General features: G+C 43.3%; 3 protein-coding genes and 1 long non-coding RNA gene across 4 annotated transcripts in view; 2 read left to right on the top strand and 2 right to left on the bottom strand.

The window, feature by feature from the left end:
- The window catches only part of LOC134669999 (carboxylic ester hydrolase-like), a 41,833-nt gene extending 40,239 nt beyond the window's left edge, over positions 1 to 1,594 (top strand). The window contains exon 10 of the mRNA XM_063527646.1: positions 748 to 1,594. Within this exon, the coding sequence (XP_063383716.1) occupies positions 748 to 946 (199 nt within the window). The 3' untranslated portion in view covers positions 947 to 1,594. The remainder of the gene's footprint in view (positions 1 to 747) is intronic.
- Positions 1 to 26,419, bottom strand: part of LOC134670037 (uncharacterized) — a 366,992-nt gene that overhangs the window by 96,702 nt on the left and 243,871 nt on the right. The window lies entirely within an intron of this gene.
- Positions 8,689 to 11,656, bottom strand: LOC134670000 (B-cell receptor-associated protein 31). Its single transcript, XM_063527647.1, has 2 exons — positions 10,085 to 11,656; positions 8,689 to 9,923 (listed from the first exon to the last, which is right to left on the bottom strand). The coding sequence occupies exon 1, from the start codon at positions 11,510 to 11,512 to the stop codon at positions 10,844 to 10,846; it is 669 nt and encodes a 222-aa protein (XP_063383717.1). The 5' UTR covers positions 11,513 to 11,656; the 3' UTR covers positions 8,689 to 9,923; positions 10,085 to 10,843.
- LOC134670001 (dynactin subunit 2) lies at positions 11,823 to 26,339 on the top strand. Its single transcript, XM_063527648.1, has 10 exons — positions 11,823 to 11,978; positions 12,068 to 12,270; positions 12,750 to 12,885; positions 13,323 to 13,429; positions 14,205 to 14,321; positions 16,211 to 16,286; positions 16,675 to 16,830; positions 20,816 to 20,912; positions 22,335 to 22,435; positions 24,145 to 26,339. Exons 1-10 carry the CDS (start codon positions 11,943 to 11,945, stop codon positions 24,220 to 24,222), a joined length of 1,107 nt encoding a protein of 368 aa, XP_063383718.1. The 5' UTR covers positions 11,823 to 11,942; the 3' UTR covers positions 24,223 to 26,339.

Below are 26,419 nucleotides of genomic sequence, written 5' to 3' on the forward strand. Positions count from 1 at the left end.
GAGGGCCGGAAACCTCGGGTAACAGGCACAAAAACAAATGAATGACCCAACCCAACACTGACCACAAAAGATACTTAAATTATTCGAGATGGCACAATGTAAAGAACATCAAAAAACAAGGGACAAAGGAGAGACGGCGGAGATGCTAAGGATTCGTAAGATTAAATGATAGGAAGAATAAAAGGTTATATAATGTTTTCGCGCTCGAGTAATAAAATTATCAAAATCCTCTCTTGGGCTCCAAGCGTTTGAAATCACTTAAAACATCATGTGAAAAGTGTCGTTTTACGACTTTTATTCAGTGCTTTTGGGGTTTAATATCGTAAGCAGATTACAGGGACTATTTACATTTAGATGCCTAATTAAAAATGCCCAGAGATAACGAAATTTCAAGTTTTGAAGTTCGCGATGGGCCCTACAAACGGGACCACGTGACGATTTCCCTTTCATTTGCAACGGCTATATTAACTTTTATTTTGCGGGAAGGCATGGCAAAGCATGACGAGCTCTGGTTGGACCAACTCAGGCAGAAATGAAATCACAGAGCTGCTGGACAACCCCAGGAGTCAAGACACTTCTGTGATCGATGCGGCAAGAAGTGCCAATCGGCCATTGGACTATACATGCAGTCATCGCAGTCGATGTAGGCTGATGTAGACTACCTCCTCAAAATACCCTCTTTAGTAGCTGCAACTATCATCTGCAAAGATGCTGTGGCCATGATGATGATTAACTTTTATTTTCCAGCATCCCAAAGGTATCCAACACGGCGCCAGCCTGGACGCCCGTGACCCCAGGGTCCCAGGAACTGAACTATCTGGAAATAGCCTCGCCAAATAACTTCCTGATGAAGACCAGCACCGACTTTGGACAGCGGTCCTTCTGGGACAGTCTAGGGTTCATCGAGAACGAGAGATACCACGTCAATATTAGGGATGAACTTTAAATTGTATGTTTTATCAAAAGGGGATATTACTGCACTGTTCTGCCGCCAGAGTGCAGCACTACCGCCTCTAGTAAACTCATAGAGTAACTTATACATACTGTGCCTTAAACTGTTTTTTGACAAGTTTTCAAAGAAAAGGCAATAAAATATGACATTGATGCGCCAAGGCGGTTGTTAACAAGAGCCTATCGCGAAACGCAAAAATCCAAATTTAGTTATCTGCCTCTTTATCGCTCGAATATGCAAGAGTGGTAGAGAGGCAGAAACCGAGCCTTCGTTTATCGTGTTTCACGATAGGCCATGTGATTGACCACAGTGATGTCAGTACTGTACTGTAACAGTGTAGGGACGACTGTACTTTTTTGTTTACTGTATGTGCTAGTGGTGCTACCTACGCAGAGCTTTGCCTAATATTCCCTATTTTATCATTGTGTAGGTAGTTTATGTACTTAAGGTAATAAATAAAACTCTAGTTTGTGGTTGACAGATAATATTCTACATATTTTTTTCTACTTTTAGGGAAACGTTTTATTGAAATATATATAAATTATATAATAGTTTCGTTTTATTTTTAAATCATCTGTCAATCACAAACTACCTATGTGAATTTTACTTAAGTGTAAGGGCCGAAATAAATTTCTACATTTCCTTAAATGTTTAAATTTACTTACCTCAACTTTTGCTTTCGTAAAAAATTATGCCTATGCCAATTCTAAGGATTGGTTGCCAAGCGGACCCTAGACTCCCATGAACCGTGGCAAAAAGCCGGGACAACACCAGGAAGATGATGATGATGACGCGAAAAAAACTGCAAAAGACAGCAAGAGAATGATTAGGCACTTTATGATGTTGATGAATTAATCTCAACTAGCAGGTTTCTAATCATCATCATCATCATCATCATCATCTCAGCCTATATACGTCCCACTGCTGGGCATAGGCCTCCTCTCGAGCGCGAGAGGGCTTCTAATAAGTAATCCTAAATATAAGTTTTGAGCAAAAATTTATTTTTGGTACAAGTTTTTATCGCCGACTGTACTTTTTTTCCACAGGCAACTAATACTCACCGAGACAATTCTAAGAACCCCAAGCACAATTAGGTTTCGTTGTTTTATCACAGAGTTCCTATGGCTTCCTCCGGTCTCCATCATCAGATCAGCTCGATGACACCATAATATTGCATTGTCACCCGACTTACATATGTATGCAAAATTTCAGCTCAATCGGAAACCGGGAAGTGGATCAAATTTAACTTGCAAGATTTGATTACAGACCGACAAACAGACAACGGTCAGGTGAAAGTAAATAAAAGCTTGTAAAAACCGGGCAAGTGCGAGTCGGACTCGCGCACAAAGGGTTCCGTGCCAAAGAGCAAAAAAAAAAAGCAAAAAAAACGGTCACCCACCCAAGTACTGACCACTCCCGACGTTGCTTAACTTTGGTCAAAAATCACGTTTGTTGTATGGGAGCCCCATTTAAATCTTTATTTTATTCTGTTTTTAGTATTTGTTGTTACAGCGGCAACAGAAATACATCATCTGTGAAAATTTCAACTGTCTAGCTATCACGGTTCGTGAGATACAGCCTGGTGACAGACGGACAGCGAAGTCTTAGTAATAGGGTCCCGTTTTACCCTTTGGGTACGGAACCCTAAAAAGCGACATTTATACTAAAATTTACCATGTCTTGTGTGCCTATCAAGTTCCAAACTCTCCGTGCCCTGAAGCCACAAGCACAGAATAAATAATAATAGTACTAGATACAGCTTAGAAGACTCTCTCTCTAACAAAACGCGTCTGTCACGATCAGCACAGATATGGCCGCTAGGTGGCGACAGCGCCACGCGCGGCTTATTTTTATGTAATAGTCAGCAAATTGGGGTCGAACGGATGTACTTTTAGCTACCTGTAGCAAAGCGACGAAATTGCGGAGAGAGCCACGCCTGCCTCAAGCTAGACTAGACACTAAATTAGATTTTCATAGCCGTATAAATTTAGTGGTAAAGAGTGGAAATAAAACAGGATTTATATGTGTTCGGCGCCGCAGTTTACATGCACGACTGTAATGAGTTTTTTCACCATTCCAGCTCGTAAAGGATATCTTTATTTTTCAAAAACTGATGAGAAAGTATTTAATCCACAAGAGTGGCAGAGTAATGTATACATTTTAAGGCTCCTCTTCACGTTGGGCCAACGCCAACGCCAACGAGGGACGCAGCCATGCGGTAGGATGAGATAGCAATATCACTTGCTCCCTCTAACGCATAAATGCGTCCCTCGTTGGCGTTGGTGTTGGCCCAACGTGAAGAGGAGCCTTTAGCAATATTTTCCTCGTGTTGGCTATCGGAATGGATCTATAAATAGTATAAATAGACCAGGATCTATGGATTTTGAATGATAAATATTTATTTTAACAACGTTGATTTCGATTGGATTTGTCATGTTTTACAGTTAATATTTTTCTCACATTGGTCGTACCTACTTTGAAGCCCTCGCAATGCTCAAATTTCACTTTCAAAACGCAATTTTGATTTTTTTTTTATTGCTCGGGCATCAATATTAGCCCGAGCGGATAAACAACAACTTTGCCCGCTTGTGAAACAAATAACCATTATTTGTTCCCAAAGTTGGAAGTTTAAGAAAGTTAAAATTCGAAAATGTATAAGTATTATTGGCGCCGAGGACCTAATAACTCACGACACGACAGCCTGAGGCTTCTTGGCGTCCTACCAACTCGCTATAAGTTTTTATACAACATGTACGAATAGGTACAGCTGACTGTACCTACCTACGGCGCGATTCGGGAAATAAATTAGACATTCACTAGATATGAAATAATAGTAACGATATTGGAGCGACGTTAATAATAGCGTAAGCGCCAACCGCCATATGGTACCTTTTGCCGTGGAACGTCACATATCGTTACTATTATTTCATATCTAGTGAATGTCTAATTCATTTCCCGAATCGCGCCGCTAGTCGTACGTGCTGTACGGCTACCACTAGTTTTGGCATTGACATATACGCTCGCGTCTAATATGCGAGTACGAGCGAGACGCATAGAAAGTGAGTTACTTAGACGCGAGTGTATCTGTCAATGTTAAAACTGGTGGTAGTGGTTCTGAGGGCCTACCGCGAACCACGTTCGACGTGTTGCCTCTTCGTCGCACTTGTAAATTCGTACGTAAGTGTGACAGGCTGACAGGGAGGCAAGACGTCGAACGCGGTTCGCGGTAGGCCCTCTGTATTGTGTCGAGTGTTGCGTGTGGAATATAATGGCTCCTCTACACGATGGGCCAGCGCCGGCCACTCCAAGGGACGCATTTATGCGTTAGAGGGAGCAAGTGATATTGCTATCTCATTCTACCGCATGGCTGCGTCCCTTGGAGTGGCCGGCGTTGGCCCATCGTGTAAAGGAGCCATTATACGAAACTCTGCGTAGGGGGCGCCCTACCGCAATCGGATGGTGTACCTACAATATAACGAAACAAGAAAATCTAAATTCCTTTATCTATCTAACCTCTCTATCACTCCTGCATATTCGATCGATAAAGAGGCATTATAGAATGGTTTTACGGACTATATGTAATTTTGCAGCTGACTGTACTTAGGTACACGTTTCGGATGACGTAAGACCGAGTTCCCGTCTTGTAATATTGCAGCCATGGCTCTTTATAACGCAATAAACCCCACACCATGAACGAAATAAATAATTTATTGTGCAATAAATTCATTGAATCATTTTATAAACAGGATATTACTCTTTGCATGATGCTTTCAATATTAATATGTACCTAAATACGCTTTATTATTTGAGTACATTAACTAATAAGTGTAGGTACCTAGTAATAATTATAATATTGATCTTATGGATGGTGCGGTGCGGTAGAGTAAGTATGTTTTTCTACTCGTGTACTTTTATCTGTCATTTACATAGTCACGAACGAACATATAAGGGCATACATTATTAATACTCCTTAAAAGTCTATAGTCTATTGCCCAAAAAAGCACTTGTATCGTTTTAGAGACATTACGATACGGTAAGCTAGTGCAGGGTAGCAGGTGCCACATACCGGTACATTGCTACCAACGTGACAAACGATTGAATGCATACGGTTTTTATTAAAAAAGAAACAAATTTGTACTGAGTTCATTGCTACCAACATAATAAAAAATACTTCTATACCCTACAGCACCACGACCCTGGTGCGGTGCGGTAGTGTGTAACGGCTTTAAAAAAAACATAACCATAGACATTATTCGTTTGTTTCTCGTTTCCCGCCTTTCCCGGTAATTTCTTGTTCTTTGAGTACTTTGCGTTACTATTTGTTTTGCGTTCATAAAAAGTATTGAAAATGGACAAAGAGGACAACATTATTTCTACACCTGAAGAAATATCCGCTGCAGCACAAGCAGCGACCGAAAATTTGTTGCCTAAATACTAAATCGCAGCACCTATACGACAAATCTTACGAGAAGTTTATGGCGTGGAGATTGGAGCACAAAACTTCGCCATTCTCTGAAAACGTCTTTGGTGTATTTTCAAAGACTAATTGGAAGCACCGGATCAGATTTATCTTTTAAGCAAGGTTGGTATATGTTACAAAAAATTTTGATTTAGGGTACACAGTACAACGAGCTATACCTATTTATGTACATTTTATATTTTTGCATTGAAACTGAATATTATTTAATTCTCCTTTTTCTTGTTACAGGTTGCAGTAATATTTAGTATTTTGGGTGCTTGTCGCAGACAACAGTTACATACATATAGTAATACCTACTATCCAAAATTTACATTGACATTTTCATAAATAAAATTTTGTTTATAATTTTTTGTATTTTATTTAATATTGCCTACTCATAGAAAAAGCATTGTATGCAACGTTGTATAAGTAGTCAAAAAATGCTCATGGCGTATTTATTAACAATGTTCGCCTTCGGCTCACATTGTTACCCACGCCACTCACATTTTTTGACCCCTCTTATAAAACTGTTACATAAAATACTATTATAAATGCATTTATTTAGGTAAGTACTTACATCACATCGCCTTCACTGTTAACTGTCGGTAAATCTTATGCCTTGTGTAATAAGGTCCACATATGTACAGTTAGGAGTGTTGTGCTGTTTGTATAGGTACTACAGCTAAAAAATACCTACCTATAGGTAGAGTCTCTGTGGAAAGAGAAGATTCGTAGGATGTATGGGAACCAATACATTATAATATATGACTCTTCTCTTTCCGAAAAGACTACTAAACCGACCCAGCAAAAAGTTTTAATAGACTACCTACTAGTATTATAAATGCGATAGCAACTTTCTCTCTCTCTGAGGTATTTCTTCACTCTTAAACCTCTGAACTAATTTAGATTTTTAATCCGGGGAAGGACTCAGGATAATTTTAATCCATCATCATCTTTACACTCAAACGAAGTTGCGGCCAGAAGTTATTCGTTATCAGTAATAATTATGTGATAACTTATCACATAATTATTCCAAATTAATAATTATGAGTATGACTCAAGAATTTATCATCCATCCCACGTCATCAAAGACTCGAGCAGCATATTAGGCATCAATTTGCATAAAATTGCGTCAGCTGGAGATACAAGACACGGCCCGATTCGCATTTTGAAATAGATATGTATTAGATACCTTTTAGACATCACCAAGATACGATAACGATATGTTTAAGATCTAACCTGTCAAATTTGACATTTTCGCGATTCTGGAGATACTCTTGAACGATTTCCACAGGATATGACTTAGAGATCCAATTCACATCTAATAGATATCTTACTCTATCTAACGTAAAAGTGACATTGGTTGCCTGAATTGCGCTGCAAAAGAGAACTAGTTGATTGATATCTAAACTATAACGTATCTAGAATGCATCTAGTACGTGTCGTCTCTTGTGAATATCTTGAAGTTCGAATACGGCACAGTCAATGATATTGTGTTAAAATAACACGTGAACTAGACAATGTGTCACGTTTCTTGGCTAGTGTTCGATTCGTAAACCAACGAAAATAGCAAGTCTGGGATTATTTAGGTAAAAGAAAGTCGTGATTGCGCGATACAGGGTTTTGCTAAACAGAACAAACAGCATAGTACAAATTACATATTTACCCGTTTGCAGTCATTAATGTCATTATCCCAAGAAAAATCTTGATAGCGCGATTCAGGAATTTTACTATACGGTACAGCGTCATCTAGTGTGTTATTTGTAAACTAACTAAAATCTGCAGTCGTTTGGAGTCAACATCCTAAGAAAAATCTTGATAGCGCGATTCAGGAATTTTACTATACGGTACAGCGCCCTCTAGCGTGTTTATCGTAAACTAAAAAATCTGTCGTCGTTTGGAGTCATTATCCCAAGAAAAATCTTGATAGCGCGATTCAGGATTTTTACTACATGGTAGAGCGCCATCTACCGTGCGATTTATAAACTAAACAAATGTCCTCCGAGTCGTCTGGGTTAAATTAAGTCCTCAATTCAGGGTTAGGGGTCATCCATTAATTACGTCACACGAATTTCTAGGTTTTTTGACCCCTCCCCCCCCCTCCTTGTCACACTTGGTCACATTTGGCAAACCCCTCCCCCCTAGTGTGACGTCACATTTTTTCTACAAAATCGCCAAATAGAATTAAGTAAGTATCTAAGGGATCATCCATTAATTACATCACACGTTTAGGGGGCGGGAGGGGGTCAAGAAAATGTGACATATTGTGACATGGGGGTGGGGGGAGACACACACTTTGTGACGTCACTTTAACTTCATCAGTAACCGAAAAATTATTTAAATTATTTTACTTGCTGTACATTTAAATAACAAGTTTTTAAAACGATAATCGTTTTTATTCGTTTAATTTTCTTTCCTAAGCAGTTTTGGGTTATAAAATTACTAATATTTATATCGTCAAAAATATTTTGATAAAATATTAATAATACTTAGGTACTTACTTAATTCGATTTGGCGATTTCGTAGAAAAAATGTGACGTCACACTAGGGGGGAGGGGTTTGCCAAATGTGACAAGGAGGGGGGAGGGGTCAAAAAACCTAGAAATTCGTGTGACGTAATTAATGGATGACCCCTAAGTATTATTAATATTTTATCAAAATATTATTGACGATATAAATATTAGTAATTTTATAACCCAAAACTGCTTAGGAAAGAAAATTAAACGAATAAAAACGATTATCGTTTTAAAAACTTGTTATTTAAATGTACAGCGAATAAAATAATTTAAATAAATTTTCGGTTACTGATGAAGTTAAAGTGACGTCACAAAGTTTGTGTCTCCCCCCACCCCCATGTCACAATATGTCACATTTTCTTGACCCCCTCCCGCCCCCTAAACGTGTGATGTAATTAATGGATGACCCCTTACCAGTGCCACAAGCATATCAATACTGCTATTTCGCTGGCCCAATATAACAGGGTTCTGTTTCACTGTTATCGAACTGAAATTTGAACATTGTCATAGTGACATTAAGTCGAATTTCAACTATCTTGAAATTGTAACATAGAACTTTGTAATATTGGTTACATTTTTCGCCTTATTACAAGGGAGTAAGGTGCAAAAATGTAAACAATCTTTGAAGTTGACTATACAATATCATAGTTATTCCACATTTCTTGGATCAAACAACATACTGAAATAAATGGACAGCTAGGGATTGGACACACACATACCGAGTACACACTCAGGGTAAGTTTACACATAAAGAAAACATATTTATAGCAAAAATTATTTTTATTATAATAACCAAAAACAACACACCAATGAATAGCTGTAGAGAAACTTAGTAAAAAAACAATCCCTTACAAAATGCTATTCCTATCCCTTGGACCTCATCTACATAGATAAGCCGCATCAGTGATCAGACCATGATCAGATTATTTTGAGCAGCCTTGCCTTTTACAACACAAAAGCAAAGAAAATGGCTCACTTTATTATGAGATTTCCATTTAAAGTGACCCATTTTCAATGCACTCAAGTGTATTTAATGGCTACTTCTCAATGCATATACAAAATAAGCTTTTAATAAATATATTTTTTTAAACTAAGTATAGTCAGACAAATAACTCTGCACAGACTTTCCAATGATAGTGAGTGGAAACATCATAGGCCTTTCAGTCTATTGCAGACTATACAAAGTGTCAGGCAGGGCGACGTGTTTCATGGCTGTATAAGCCAATAGTGGAAATGTCACCATATAAATGAAATTATTGTGTGCAGAGTTATCTTAGACAGACTACTGACTCAGGGATTTGATAAAATCCCAAAAATAATGGAACAATCTGGCACATGTGATAGATAAGTAACTATAGTTTATAATAATATAGTTTTGTATTGACACCTAATTTGGTAGCAATGTTAGCTCTATGCCTAATTCAAGATCAATGATTTTTTTTATATTCCTTACCACAATTCTCATATGAGATACTGAGTCTAAGGGTTAGTTATAAAAATTAGATTATGATACAAGTACGAAAAGTAGGAAATTGGCAGAGTGGTGATAAAATTAAACGACTGAAGGGAGTATCATACAATGTTTTACAATAAATATGGCCCTTAACTGGTGCCTATTTCGCGTGAATGGCCCTTTTAATTTTCGACATAGACACGTATAGTGCTAATTACCGCACTAGGGCAATAAAGTAACCCATATGTACTGTAAACGTCAAAGTGCCATCATTTTACTCCAAATTGATACATGACACAGGTGTTATTATAAAAAAATAGTCTTATACATAACAAACTTTTCATTATACTTTCAATGCTGTCTTATACAAGTTATACATAACAAAAACAATAGAAACAGTAGAAGTATAAACTGCAAACATACTTAACTAAAATTAAATGCCAACTAAAAAACATTAATCATATTAAAATAAGCATACCTAAACATGTTCAGAAACCTTCGACCTAGGATAGAAGAATCTAAGGCCTCCCCCACATCTGGCGTCTTTCGAGCGTCGGCGTCTGTCGGCGTCGGTCCAGCGCTATGGAAAATGACGTCGCTGCGCAGTTGCGTCGACGCTGCGTCGACGTTGCGTCGACGTCGGCCATAGAATTGTAGACGCCGACGCTCGAAAGACGCCAGATGTGGGGGGGCCCTAAAGGCACTTTGGATTGAAAATTAAAAGATTATTCAGTAGTACTGGCATGTGCATTATTTTTATTAATAGTCAGTAATGCTTTTTAAATGTTTGTTCTTACAATAAAGCAACATATACATCATAGTAGTACAGTCAGCAGCAGAAGTTGCTAAGCTGGCGAGGTGTTCAAAATTACCTTGACACACTCTTATTCTCTTAACAATAAAGTCGCGTCATGTTCATTTTGAACACCTTGCCTGCTTAGCAACTTATGATGCTGACTGTACCTTGGAATCCACATCTGTTATAAATACAAGAATACCTTACTTGTTCAAAACTAAAATGACAGTGGAAAATTTTGAAGTTAAATAACTGTGCAATCTTAACATTTTTGTAAATATAAAATTATGCATTTGGATTAACTTTAGTGAACATTTTGTTCAAATAGGATCTACTAGCACATCACAGAAAATGTAATATTAGAATGACCAATAAATTGCCTTGAGTTAAGATGTTACAAAGCTAGAAGAATGTTGTTTACCAACTTTAACTGCTTGCCAACTTTCAATAAACATACATAACCCTCAAGTCTTCAAATAAAAACCTACTTAACTGGCAAACCTTCTTACATGGACATAAGGTCTACAAATCATTCAGTTAAGTGTAATTTGTTATTTCCTATCTCACTGGAAAGTTGAAGCAAGTCAAAGTGTTTGCAATCAATTATCTTTAGCACTACGTAGATTAGCAAATGAGAATGGACTTTGAACAGTCAACAATCTTAGAACTACTCATCTTTTTTGTCGCCGCTGATTGTGAGCTTCTTCTGCAGCTTGCTGTGTTCCTCCGTGAGCCTGTCATACTCCTTTGACAGACTTTCAGCCTGCGACTTCACAGCCTCCTTATCTTTTCTTTCTTTGGAAAGTTCTTTCTCTAGAGTTGTGATCTGATCCTTGTAGTCTTCGAGCTGCTTCTTGGTGGCCTCGTCGCCGGCTCCCGCCTGGGCCAGCAGCGACCTCGCAGCCACCGACGCGCTCTGCGCCTGACGGAAATTAGCCTCAGACTGAGCCAAAAGAGTAGCCAATTCTGAAATCAACTGCACCAGCCGGCGAATCACTACTAGCAGGAACAGAGCGAAGCCGGAGATGTAGAAGTTTCTCTGAGCGCGGAACAGACGCATGTTACCCTGCATCTCGGCGTCCAGGTGCTGGTGCTCCGAGCTCTCGCCGATGCTCGAATACTTCTGCATCTCCCGAATGGCGTCGAGCAGGCATAGCACCAGCACTCCGATAAGGATCAAGAAGTAGACCGACGCTTGTCCGCTTATATAAGCCAAGAATTTTGACCTGAACAACTTTTGCCATTTTGAAGGACTAGCGATCGGCAATGCGAGCAAGCAGACGACGGCTATTTCGGTGTACAAAAACGTCGCGATGATTGTCCACTGAAGACTCATGGTGAATATGTATTTATTTAGCACTGGATTTTAGCTGTCCGACTACGGATACAAAACACAGAATGATGGAATATTTACGAAATCGCAAAAGGTAAGAAATAGCGGTGAATCACCAACTCCAAAGTCAAAGACTCAAAGACGATTCACGATAATGACGTGTACTATTTGCTTTATTGGCAATACTGTGTTTAGAATTTATGAATGGTTTCAGAACGTTATTTTACATTCCGTTACACACAATTTTTACGATGCTCTTTAGGATAATTTGATTGTTGTTTATCTTTTTAAATCGCAACCTGCAAGAAACGAAACGACATTGTCAAAGTTGACAAAAGACGAAAACCACTGACGTCACTTTTGCCCGAATTTGTATATTTAAATATTATAATAATTTAAGAGAACTACGATTACATTTACCATTCATTAAAAAATGGCAGACCCTAAATACGAAAATTTACCAGGCATAGTAAGTTTTGCTCCATATTGTCCGCCAAAGATATCGATTAAACATGGTCAAATTTGGGTAAACCTACAACAGAATGTTACATTTTTCAGGCTTACGACCAGCCTGATGTATATGAAACCGGCGACTTGCCTGAAGCCGATCAGCAGGAGCCTTTTGAAGAAGAAGAGAACGAATGTATCGAAACCCTTCACTTGTCTGTGAAAGATTCTTTCAATAACTTCAAAGGGAAGTTTTTGACTGGTGCAGTAGATTTCTCTGACCGTTTGAGCAGAAAAAGTAGGATTGGATACAGGTAAATAATGATTTCTTCCACTAGAGGATAAAACACTAGTTTCTTTCTTTATATATTTGTATTTTATTAAAAGCAATTTTTAAATGATTCATCCTCATTGACACTGTTGCAAGTTATTGCAAGCATATTATTATCTGTTAGAATCAGTACATTCTAACTAATCTGGCAATAATGCACCAAATTTTGATTATTGGATGTAAAAGAAAATCTATTTATATGATAGGTGTTTTATCTACAGTTGCCATCAGATATATCGGGGCGGCCAAGGTGCTCACAAATATCTGAACACGCCTCTATTGTCAAGGCGCTAGAGTGCATGTTCAGATATTTTTGAGCACCTCGGGCACCCCAATAAATTTGATGGCGACTGTACGTCATGTAGGGTCATTGTGTCAGTTCAACGTCCAGTGCCTGTTTCCGTCCACTTGGCGTAGTTGCCACAAAGAATTGTGTATCACTTCACTTCAATCAATTGTTAGGGCTGGTGAATACGAGCTGGCAGCAGAAGGAGAACCGGAGACAGTCTTGGAGCGCTACAACAGACTGCGCTGCGAGTTCTCAGACTTGCTGGAGCAAGTGGCTGAACAGCAGAATAAGGCTACGGAGAGTGAGAAGGTATGTCACTAAATAAAGTTTACATTCAGCAGAGAGTCAGTGGCCTTATAAGATACCAATATGTCATATGATATGAGTATTGTATGACATAGACTTAGGCTAGTTTTCATGAAAATCATGAGCTCAAAGTAATTGCTTGCACCTAATAGAGTGATAATAAATCTAAATGTAAAACACTATAATGAGTTATAAAACTTATAAATAAAATAAATGGGTTTTACTGTATATCATACAATTTATCGCCCAAACTTGTAAGAGAAATGGACCTCATAAGTCAAAAAAAAAACATTTTAAAACACAGTGTTATTGTCTATATTGCAAATTTTTTTTGTTTCTTTTAGTTCCGATTCCATCAAAAAAACAATTGAAAACGAATTATTCAAAACGCGAAAATTGTAAATGTTAAAAATAAAATCGGATGATTCACGTTTGTCCAGGACGAGTATTCCCGCCTGGCGACTCAAATAAACGCGACCAAGAAGATTCTGGAAGAGCTGAAGCTCGAGGAAGGTGAACATGTCGACCCTACGGCTGAAAAACTCAAGTAAGATCTTTGTTCAACCATGTCAAAGGCTATAAACTAAACGAAGGGTTATGATTTTAGCTGTCTATTGAGTCATCTATTTATGTACAACCACCATCAGGTTGGAGCAAAGATGTTTACAAATAATGAACACATTGCTATTGTCAAGAGTGCATTTAGATGACTATATCACAAATTTTTTGTTAATCAGAACGAACGGCAAGAGTACGTTCCCCCTAGCCTATAGTTCGTTTTTTTTTAGCATTAGAAAGAACTTGAAAGAAGGTAAGCGATCTTGACATGTCTTTTAATTGGAAAACGCTTTTTAGTGTTCCATACAAAACTTTGTTTACGGAACACTTATGGGATCACTTCGGTCTTGCAAATCAGTTAAATACGTTTTTCTCAGAGACCGTTTGACATAGATACCTATTTTAAATCAATAACTATTGATTATGACAGCAGAAGAATATAAAACATCGTATTAGATTCATAATTGATACATATTTGCCGTAACTTATTTGTAAAATGTGTTTTTCGATTAAGACACATCAAGATTGTTTACCTTATTTCTAATGCTAAAAAAAACGAACTATAGACGTGTGCGGCGCGCCTTCGTGAACCTTGTGGGAATGCACGAAGGTTGAGATTGGGCTGCAGCTGCGCGCGTCATATGATTTTTATGGCGGTCAAACAGTTAAACTATGCCATTATTCTCCCCTAAACAATGAGAAAAATTTTTGATCGACCCATATAATCTTTAATCGAAATCAAACTAATTCTACTAATATTTCAGGGAGTACTTGGCTCAGGGCGGTAAGAAGAAGCAACCGGGCGTAGCGACCGCTAGTCTCAAGCTGAAGCCGGAAGTCAACCTCGCGCAGACCACGCGCATCGCTCAGCTGGAACACAGGTATGTTCCAATATTATATATACTCTGGCACAGTGACCGCCCTTGCCGGTAGAAAAAAGCGTCAAATTCAAAAAAAATACATGAACAGTGGCCTCCCCATAGAAAAATTGAATATCGCACCTTTTTCTACTGGTAAATACATTTTTATAGTAGTCATTGACAGGTGCTTTTGCAGGGATGCATTAAAAAACACATTAAAAAAGGATGAACGTTTTTTCAAGCGCCCTGTGCCCTGTTTATCAACAGCTAACTTTACTAAAAGCATGGTAACTTGTAATACAAGTGGAAGTCCCTTTCGAACAAAAGCTGTCAAAAAGGGACTTCCACTTGTATTACATGTTAGAAGCTTTTGATAAATAGGTCTCTGTAGTCCGAATGGGATAATTAACAGAATTTATTTTCGGGTTTTCTAACACACGCACCATCGCACACCGTCTGTGTCGTATATTATCACTGGCAACACACTGGTCGAAAACCTTTATCTTAATTATTCATTACTTTGTCCTTTCTCATTTCTCCTCTATTATTTTTACTACAATAGCCCACACCTAAAACTACATCTAATAAAAGCAACGTGAACTGTTGATTTTTGCTAAGAAAATACCGCCCGGATCTATTAAATCAACTTGGTAATGTAATTTACAAGACAAATGTTACAATGACAACATTCTAAAACAAATATTACCTATCTTTGGAAACATGTAAAACTTGTAAAAGGATGTTGAATATACACTAAAAACAAAATTGGAAGTGAGCAATTTCCTCTATTCGCCCACACGTGTCAAAACTTGTTAAGATAAAGATTGAAGCAGAATGGAATTGGAGACCTTATTATTATAGGCCTGTAGGGCCTAAAGTCTAGGCGGCTGGAGGGTATTTTTTGTGCGTGGCTCACTTCGCGATTTCGTCGCTTTGCAACAATTGCAACAGGTAGCTACAAGTACATCCGTTCCACACCAATTTTGATGGCTAGCCATAAGCCGCGCGTGGCGCTGTCGCCACCTAGCGGCCATATCTGTCTTAATCGCAACAGACACGATTTATTGGAGAGTGAGTCTTCTATAGGTGCTTAGTACTATTATTTATTCTGTGTCGCAACTTTCAAAATCGCACGGCTTTCCCGCATAGATGCCGTGTGAGAGATTTTGAAACTTTTCATACAAATTTTGCTGTCACTGCGGTATTCGATAAAATTCCGTATCCGGTCATCATCATTGTTCTTAAGAGCCTAGCTCTTGTCGGTGGAGTATTCGCCATTCCGTTCTCTTCTCTGCTACTGTTTTGAGTTCCTGATACGTCACTACATTAATTTTCTCTTTGGCCTGGTCAATATATGCACGTCTCGGTCTTCCTCTGCCTCTCTGTTCTTCTATTCTGCCTTCAATTATAGACTTTATGTAATTATCGTGACGTATCAGGTGCCCCAACATGTTTCCCTTCTGTTTTCAATCCGGTATACGGGAAAAATTAACGCCGCGTGAATTTCGCTCGTACTTCCCCATACATACATTGGCAGGGGCGAGACGCATTATGATTCAAATATCATTCTGATGTCAGTGGAGCATTCCATGAAATTGTCTACCGTTTGTCCCGTTCAAACGCGAATTTTCTAGAGAATTCTAAAGATAAAAGTTTCCTTTTCTATGACAAATGGTCAAAGTATGCACAGAAAAAAAATCGCGTGCTTTAAATGCCGAAAAAAAATTCGCAACACAGGAAATAAAATGCGTTTGTACGGGACAGCCCGTGGAATGCTCCCTGTGTACGTTCGAAATGGCCTGTGTGCCGATTAAGACTACCTACCCTAAAGTGATAATATGTCATAGTGCCACTATAACCGTCATATTTTCATTAGAAGTCCACCCATGTTGACTTTAGCATCTTTAAAGGTTACACAAGTTGGAGCAGGCAGCCGGCGTAAGGGACGAAGAGGCTTTCCGAAGACTGCAAGCTGCAACCGGAGAGGTATGTATATTCTGTCGATTCGTAGCAGGCCCTAAGCCAATAATCCTTTGTGTATTGTTAAGTAAAACCTGTTTTTCTGTGTTTTTTCTTCTGAAAATTTCTTTATCTGTGGTTTTTGACAAGAGAAACGGCCGTTTCTGTTCAATTTTGGTTTAATATTTTTTATTTCATTTCCACGAACCCTTTCAATTCTTATTGTTATACAAAAAAAAGTGTCCCCATTTTTTATTTTTAACATTACGTCTCGAATACATCCTTCTATGACTGAACCTGAAAAAAAGTTTGGGAGTAAACCTTTGAAAAGAAATAGGACCTAGACTTACTCAAATAGCAGTTAGCAATTCTGTCTAGTACCATACAGACTATAATCTAGTTTGTGTGTTGACAGGCGACGCTATGCGGCGCGGCCGCTACACTAGCGGCGCAAACCGCCCTGCTGCGGCCCGCGGAGCTGGCGGCGGCGGACGCCCGCGCCGCCTCGCTGCTCGCCAACGTCGAGGCCATCCGCGCCGCCCGCCCCTCCGACCCCGAGCTCGACGCCAAGGTGAACTACACTCTATGTCCGCGGCGTAAGGTCTACACTAGCGGCGCAGACCGCCCTGCTGCGGCCCGCGGAGCTGGCGGCGGCGGACGCCCGCGCCGCCTCGCTGCTCGCCAACGTCGAGGCCATCCGCGCCGCCCGCCCCTCCGACCCCGAGCTCGACGCCAAGGTGAACTACACTCTATGTCCGCGGCGTAAGGTCTACACTAGCGGCGCAGACCGCCCTGCTGCGGCCCGCGGAGCTGGCGGCGGCGGACGCCCGCGCCGCCTCGCTGCTCGCCAACGTCGAGGCCATCCGCGCCGCCCGCCCCTCCGACCCCGAGCTCGACGCCAAGGTGAACTACACTCTATGTCCGCGGCGTAAGGTCTACACTAGCGGCGCAGACCGCCCTGCTGCGGCCCGCGGAGCTGGCGGCGGCGGACGCCCGCGCCGCCTCGCTGCTCGCCAACGTCGAGGCCATCCGCGCCGCCCGCCCCTCCGACCCCGAGCTCGACGCCAAGGTGAACTACACTCTATGTCCGCGGCGTAAGGTCTACACTAGCGGCGCAGACCGCCCTGCTGCGGCCCGCGGAGCTGGCGGCGGCGGACGCCCGCGCCGCCTCGCTGCTCGCCAACGTCGAGGCCATCCGCGCCGCCCGCCCCTCCGACCCCGAGCTCGACGCCAAGGTGAACTACACTCTATGTCCGCGGCGTAAGGTCTACACTAGCGGCGCAGACCGCCCTGCTGCGGCCCGCGGAGCTGGCGGCGGCGGACGCCCGCGCCGCCTCGCTGCTCGCCAACGTCGAGGCCATCCGCGCCGCCCGCCCCTCCGACCCCGAGCTCGACGCCAAGGTGAACTACACTCTATGTCCGCGGCGTAAGGTCTACACTAGCGGCGCAGACCGCCCTGCTGCGGCCCGCGGAGCTGGCGGCGGCGGACGCCCGCGCCGCCTCGCTGCTCGCCAACGTCGAGGCCATCCGCGCCGCCCGCCCCTCCGACCCCGAGCTCGACGCCAAGGTGAACTACACTCTATGTCCGCGGCGTAAGGTCTACACTAGCGGCGCAGACCGCCCTGCTGCGGCCCGCGGAGCTGGCGGCGGCGGACGCCCGCGCCGCCTCGCTGCTCGCCAACGTCGAGGCCATCCGCGCCGCCCGCCCCTCCGACCCCGAGCTCGACGCCAAGGTGAACTACACTCTATGTCCGCGGCGTAAGGTCTACACTAGCGGCGCAGACCGCCCTGCTGCGGCCCGCGGAGCTGGCGGCGGCGGACGCCCGCGCCGCCTCGCTGCTCGCCAACGTCGAGGCCATCCGCGCCGCCCGCCCCTCCGACCCCGAGCTCGACGCCAAGGTGAACTACACTCTATGTCCGCGGCGTAAGGTCTACACTAGCGGCGCAGACCGCCCTGCTGCGGCCCGCGGAGCTGGCGGCGGCGGACGCCCGCGCCGCCTCGCTGCTCGCCAACGTCGAGGCCATCCGCGCCGCCCGCCCCTCCGACCCCGAGCTCGACGCCAAGGTGAACTACACTCTATGTCCGCGGCGTAAGGTCTACACTAGCGGCGCAGACCGCCCTGCTGCGGCCCGCGGAGCTGGCGGCGGCGGACGCCCGCGCCGCCTCGCTGCTCGCCAACGTCGAGGCCATCCGCGCCGCCCGCCCCTCCGACCCCGAGCTCGACGCCAAGGTGAACTACACTCTATGTCCGCGGCGTAAGGTCTACACTAGCGGCGCAGACCGCCCTGCTGCGGCCCGCGGAGCTGGCGGCGGCGGACGCCCGCGCCGCCTCGCTGCTCGCCAACGTCGAGGCCATCCGCGCCGCCCGCCCCTCCGACCCCGAGCTCGACGCCAAGGTGAACTACACTCTATGTCCGCGGCGTAAGGTCTACACTAGCGGCGCAGACCGCCCTGCTGCGGCCCGCGGAGCTGGCGGCGGCGGACGCCCGCGCCGCCTCGCTGCTCGCCAACGTCGAGGCCATCCGCGCCGCCCGCCCCTCCGACCCCGAGCTCGACGCCAAGGTGAACTACACTCTATGTCCGCGGCGTAAGGTCTACACTAGCGGCGCAGACCGCCCTGCTGCGGCCCGCGGAGCTGGCGGCGGCGGACGCCCGCGCCGCCTCGCTGCTCGCCAACGTCGAGGCCATCCGCGCCGCCCGCCCCTCCGACCCCGAGCTCGACGCCAAGGTGAACTACACTCTATGTCCGCGGCGTAAGGTCTACACTAGCGGCGCAGACCGCCCTGCTGCGGCCCGCGGAGCTGGCGGCGGCGGACGCCCGCGCCGCCTCGCTGCTCGCCAACGTCGAGGCCATCCGCGCCGCCCGCCCCTCCGACCCCGAGCTCGACGCCAAGGTGAACTACACTCTATGTCCGCGGCGTAAGGTCTACACTAGCGGCGCAGACCGCCCTGCTGCGGCCCGCGGAGCTGGCGGCGGCGGACGCCCGCGCCGCCTCGCTGCTCGCCAACGTCGAGGCCATCCGCGCCGCCCGCCCCTCCGACCCCGAGCTCGACGCCAAGGTGAACTACACTCTATGTCCGCGGCGTAAGGTCTACACTAGCGGCGCAGACCGCCCTGCTGCGGCCCGCGGAGCTGGCGGCGGCGGACGCCCGCGCCGCCTCGCTGCTCGCCAACGTCGAGGCCATCCGCGCCGCCCGCCCCTCCGACCCCGAGCTCGACGCCAAGGTGAACTACACTCTATGTCCGCGGCGTAAGGTCTACACTAGCGGCGCAGACCGCCCTGCTGCGGCCCGCGGAGCTGGCGGCGGCGGACGCCCGCGCCGCCTCGCTGCTCGCCAACGTCGAGGCCATCCGCGCCGCCCGCCCCTCCGACCCCGAGCTCGACGCCAAGGTGAACTACACTCTATGTCCGCGGCGTAAGGTCTACACTAGCGGCGCAGACCGCCCTGCTGCGGCCCGCGGAGCTGGCGGCGGCGGACGCCCGCGCCGCCTCGCTGCTCGCCAACGTCGAGGCCATCCGCGCCGCCCGCCCCTCCGACCCCGAGCTCGACGCCAAGGTGAACTACACTCTATGTCCGCGGCGTAAGGTCTACACTAGCGGCGCAGACCGCCCTGCTGCGGCCCGCGGAGCTGGCGGCGGCGGACGCCCGCGCCGCCTCGCTGCTCGCCAACGTCGAGGCCATCCGCGCCGCCCGCCCCTCCGACCCCGAGCTCGACGCCAAGGTGAACTACACTCTATGTCCGCGGCGTAAGGTCTACACTAGCGGCGCAGACCGCCCTGCTGCGGCCCGCGGAGCTGGCGGCGGCGGACGCCCGCGCCGCCTCGCTGCTCGCCAACGTCGAGGCCATCCGCGCCGCCCGCCCCTCCGACCCCGAGCTCGACGCCAAGGTGAACTACACTCTATGTCCGCGGCGTAAGGTCTACACTAGCGGCGCAGACCGCCCTGCTGCGGCCCGCGGAGCTGGCGGCGGCGGACGCCCGCGCCGCCTCGCTGCTCGCCAACGTCGAGGCCATCCGCGCCGCCCGCCCCTCCGACCCCGAGCTCGACGCCAAGGTGAACTACACTCTATGTCCGCGGCGTAAGGTCTACACTAGCGGCGCAGACCGCCCTGCTGCGGCCCGCGGAGCTGGCGGCGGCGGACGCCCGCGCCGCCTCGCTGCTCGCCAACGTCGAGGCCATCCGCGCCGCCCGCCCCTCCGACCCCGAGCTCGACGCCAAGGTGAACTACACTCTATGTCCGCGGCGTAAGGTCTACACTAGCGGCGCAGACCGCCCTGCTGCGGCCCGCGGAGCTGGCCTACGAATCATAGAAATCAATTTCAAGGAACTCTTTCTTCTCAGCGCCATCTAGAGTTGAGCTTTCCTACCTTATGAGACTTTGAAACACTAACAGGACAATTCGAGTTTTAATTATCTCTCCATCTGTTTCCAATATGATAGTGTCAAAAGTCACTTTTGACACTGACAGATCAGATAACTAAAACTCGAATTGGCCTGTTTCGAAGCACACAGTATTTTCAAATGATGTTAAGAATTGTGTTTTTATCTTCAGGTCAACGAGTTATACAAATTAGTGCAGCAGATCGACGGGATATCACATTCAGAGATCCTTGAGAGAATGGAAGCCCTGGAATCTCTCCACAACCAAGGTATAGTATTAACAACTACAACTATGTGACACCTATAGGCAGATTCATTGATTGTTTAAAATAAAGTCTTGCATCTAATTTGAGTCGAAGACGTTTAATACTCCTAATTCAAACTTGCATAACAATATATTGTGCATAACTGAGTACGCATAATGTTAATGCGCATTACGTAAATTGTCATAGAGTCGGACTAAGAATAGTCTGCAGGAGATTTGATAGCCCACGCAGTGCAAATGTTATTTATACGTCATAATTTCATACAAGTTTGACGTTTAAAATAACACTAGCACTGCGTGGGCTATCAAATCCGCTGCAGACTTTTCTTGGTGTGGCTTTAACGATGACTTGGGATAAATGTAATAAGCATAACCCCACGTGACCACAGCTATTAATGAGGCAGGGACAGATGGGAATGATTCATATATATGCACCTATTCCCATTTGTTCCCGGCGGAGACAAATGGGAATATACCGTCTCAATACTACCCTTAAATACCTTTTGCTCTTGGTCTATAATCGATTTGTGTGTAAGGGTGGTTTTCCACCTGTCAAATTTCATTGCGTCTCACTTTCTCATTAAGACGAAACAGGAGCTGAGTTTTAAATATTTTAGGTAAATATACCCGCCTCGCTAACGGAAGCGGCTCCTAAAACTAGTGCGATAAGGACAAGGCGAAAAATCCTGCGTAAAAATCTCAACAATCGAGGTTTCGTACTTGATTGTTTCCTCCTCCAAAACTTAACAAATCACTGATTTAAACTTTCACGATTATTAAACATTATCAAACTGCACAACGGGACTTAATCGCGTATTTAAGTTTTAAGATTTACCTCCGACGTTTCGAGGACGGCGTTGTCCCCGTGGTCTCGGAGAAGACTGGCTCAAGTTGACATCAACATCTTCTAGCCGCGCGAGTTTTTCGAACTACCCGCACTTGGTCTTGTTTATCAGTTCTTGGTCTCGAAACGTCGGAGGTAAATCTTAAAACTTAAATACGCGATTAAGTCCCGTTGTGCAGTTTGATAATACTTAACAAATCGTTACCAAATTTGGAAATCTAAATGATTATAAAATTATCTGTGTCGGACCGTTTTTCTTTTTTGGCTAATTGATATCAGTTTTGAATACTACGCCTCTCATTGCGTCATAGTCAATGAGGCCATTTTGGCCATAAAAAACAAAAATATCAAAAAAAGCAGAACGGTCCGCCACAAATATTGACAATATAAATCTGTGTTGAAAAAATCATTGCTCTAGCATCAAAACCCACGGAGGAAACAGTCGAGTACGTTTGTATGGAGAAATGAATACTCCTGTTGGCTCTTAAGCAAAATGTGAAACAAAATACACATTGGACAAAGATAATGGACGGATGGAATACCACCCTAAGATTGTCCCATAACGTTTTTATATTATTCCAGCGAGCAATTTCGGCAAATCCTTGACGGAGCTAGAAACGCTACAGAGCACCATCGCGTCCGGCGTTAAAAACAACAAGGAACTCTTGCAGGGCGTACAAGAGGTAAAGACAATATTAAAATGTATTTTTTCTACTCCCGTACTTTTATAGATGGTCAAGCAAATCTTGTCAGTAGAAAAAGGTGCGAAATTCAAATTTTCTATGAGACGATATCCCTTCGCGCCTACATTTTTCAAATTTGCCCCCTTGTTCTACTGACAAGATCTGCTTGACCAACTATATTTGTCATTTAAAGGGTCGTGCACACACCTTTAAAACCCTACCTTATATACTGGGTCAAGCAAATCTTGTCAGTAGCAAACGGCGGCAAATTTGAAAAATCGCGGGTTAGCAACACTGTGTTCGAATAATTCGAAAATCGCATGTCATCTGTGCTTTATCTGTGGAATGTGGATCGTGAATGACAGCCATCATCTTGTTTGTTTACAAATGGTTTACAATGTTTTCATTCTGAATCGATTCTATTTCAAGAGATATTTCTGCTGTGTCACCATTAAATACCAATATATTAAACAAGACTGTGCTTAATTAAAGCTAAGGTGCCTACAATGCTTACAGTGCCAACTGAGAAATCTAATAAAATATGAAAATCCAGTATGACATCTACCTGCTGAAGCAATGATTTTATTCATACATTCTTGTTTAACGGCATAGTCCACTTACAATTTTATTTTGAGATCTTCAAATTAGTTAATCATTTTTATCAACATCACACACCGCTTTTAAATTGTCCGTCTATACGTATTAATAACAATTTCAAACATTTTCAATAGAGAATCCGCGAGTGACAATTTGAATTGACGTACGTGACAAGGCGCGCTCAGCGGAAAAAAAAGTTTTGGTTCGATGTACATTATACATTGCTGCTTTTCTTAGCGCAATACTACTCTTTGAGTGTTGCCCTACTTTAGTTTGCTTTACATTGCTACTGACAAGATTTGCTTGACGCACTATAGTTGTCAAGACAATTAAGTCTTTAGTTTATTCCCCAAAAAAGAATTTGTGCATACACGCAGTATCTTTTTGACGATTTTACGATACTTCGGTAATGACCACTTAAAAAATATTGAATAAAATACAGTGTTGCCAACCTTATTTTAAATGTCATCTCTGACAAATAAGTGAACCATAGACATGTTTTTTTTATTTCATTCATTCATTCTTTTCCAGCTCGTACCCTCCATTTTTGCTACTTTTTGAATTAAAAAGATTTGTTAAATTTTCAATTTTATTTCAAAGTAAGTGCTTGGTCGTAGAAAAAGTATTGTATGCAACGTTGTTTAACTGACTCAAAAAATACTCGTGGCGTCTTTATTAACAATTTTCAGCTCCGCCTCAAATTGTTACTTACGCCACTCGCCTTTTTTGACCTCTCTTAAACCACCGCTGCATAATAGTAATAACATTTGCAATGCGTACGCTATCAAAATCGTTGCAGTATTTTTTTTGGTCTAACTCTAGTGAATAAAATACGATAATAATAACCTGAGTTTTGGTTTGGTTTGAGTTTCGATGAGTAGTGGATGAATGTTGTATACTGGGCTATAACCGCGAAAATCGAAGTTCGCAAATTGCGGGCATTTTTCCCTGTCACTCTAATTACGCCTTCATTGGAGTAAACGAGAAAGATCCCCGCAATTTGCGAATTTCGGTTTTGGCGGTAGCCCCTCTGGGGTGAAGGAAACGCCCCTTGTTTCGTTTCGCCCCGCACTTGGACACTAAAATAGGCTAATAAATAAATATATTTCCAGGTTTTCGCGCACAACATCGACAGCCTTCAGAAGGAGATCAAAAAACTGGACGACCGCATCGGCAAGCTCACCGCGTGATGAGGCGGCCGCGGGGTTACAATGGCAACTATTGTTTAAATTTACTTAGTAAAGGGGCTTCTAGAGTCCGTGTAAGCTTCTGCAGTGACTTGGCAAGCGACAGTGTGGAAGAGCCACTCGAAATCCCTATGAATATATTGCGGGCTGTACACACTACACACTCGTCGAGAGCCTCTCGGCACCGCTCCGATCCAATTGGAGAGGCGGGAGACGAGACGAGTAAGAGCGAGAGTAGAAGGGCGCAGTATGTACACACTCGTTCTCGGCCTGTCTCGGGGTGTCTCGACGAGTGTGGACAGTCGGCATAGAATTTTATATCTACCACGCATTGTCGCTGCGTATTCGATGCAAAACAATTTTCTGAGGTGTTTTTTAAGCTTAAATCCCTAATCAAACAAAAGGTATTGTTTCTTTTATGCAGTGGTTACTATTCTGACTCAGTAATAAGTGAAAGGGAACAAGCCCGTTAAAAATCAATGTTACCATCCTATTTATATGTTTCAAATTCATGTCACAGCTCATTCGTTTAGTTTTTTCAAAAAAATAGCCGAATGCGGGCGGCCGATCATTCTACATCACCCAAGCGTGTTATCTCCGAATGAGCTGTCACATAAATTTTAACCTTAATACTATCACGATACGGTTGCTTTTTAAACGACATTGTTGCTTTGGACACGTGCCGAAGACGGGAGCTGACGGCTCTGCATAAGAGACAAAATCTTTTCTTTAACATATTAAGGTTTATGCCCAAAAAATCACTTCAGAAAATTTCTACAATACTTGAGTCACTTACTGCAAAAAGAAGCGGGTAACTAATGGGTGATTTACTCTTAGTTAATTAAAAATATAGCCCGTCAAAACGCACCTACAGAAATTATATTACAACAAAAATAAAGTTGCAATGCGGCTAGATACTCCCGGTTAATTTATAAATTAGATATCAGAATTGAATTAATGTATCATTCAATGTTAAATTGAAATATAAAAATATTGTTGCTCGTTGTAATCTAAGTCAGGTGTTACCATATTTACTTACATCCTAAAAATAGGTAATTATTTTTGGGCTTATTGGCCGCCGACGCATTTATTTACATAAATGGTGGCATGGCCCTCCATAATTCTGATTTATTTACTTTAGACATTAAAGAATATAACATAATAAGATATTCCGAAAAATTATCACCATTAATATACCGTAAAATTATTCAATGTTAGTATGTCTCACAACAGTTTAAATTCGACTATTAGTATACTTAATTAATAATTTTGAACGCCACTGTCATGTATTAAATATATTAAAAACGGGTCACTCACGTATAATATGTACGTTCGTATATCACGTTTAATATGTCTGTGTCTCGCGGAAGTTTTGTTATTAATAAAGCCACTGTCATGTCATATTATCATTATCGTGACTGCCTATTTATGTAAAATACACCTTGCTTGCTTGCTTATGTAAAATGCACTGCGATTAAGTTGATTTTTGTCTTCAGTTTATTTGTTCTATAAATTAGGTATAATACAAGGTGCAGTGAGCAGTCAACTCTCCAGAATAAACCAAGTTTCAATAAAATATAAAGATATCAGCATCAACGTGTGTTTGAAACTATAAAATGTATTATAAATACTTCTCTACTTGAGCGTTTCTTTTATTTTTTTGCCAATTTTATATATTGTGACATTTTTTGCCACTTTTGTGTTATTTCTAGTCAGGATCGCGAGCCCTTTCCATCCTTATAGAATAAAAAGTGTCCTAAAATTTCAATACATTTTTCAACCGTCATACAAAGTAGGTATATGGGATATGGGGAAATGGTAACACAATAGGAAAAGAACTCTGGGACATTATTTATCCCATTAGGATCGAAAGAGCTCGTGATTCTCATTGTGAGTAGAAATAACACAAAAGTGGCAAAAAAGGTCACGATGTATGAAAATGGCAAAAAATAAAAGAAACGACTCGAATCAAGGACTTTTTTCTAATCTTGACCTATGAATGAAATTGTTTCTGTGTGGTATTAAACGCTCATTATTTTTTATCAATGCTGTTGTAGTATGTTATATCAGGATAGAATGCTTAAGAAAATAATTTATTATAAAGCAATTTATAAAGCTGATATTTTGTTTTATTTTTCCTGATAACTAGGGATGGTATTCCATCTATCCTATACCTTGGTCCAATGTGTATTTTGTCTCA

The sequence above is a fragment of the Cydia fagiglandana genome, chromosome 13 (assembly GCF_963556715.1).
Source record: "Cydia fagiglandana chromosome 13, ilCydFagi1.1, whole genome shotgun sequence".
Lineage (NCBI taxonomy): Eukaryota > Metazoa > Arthropoda > Insecta > Lepidoptera > Tortricidae > Cydia > Cydia fagiglandana.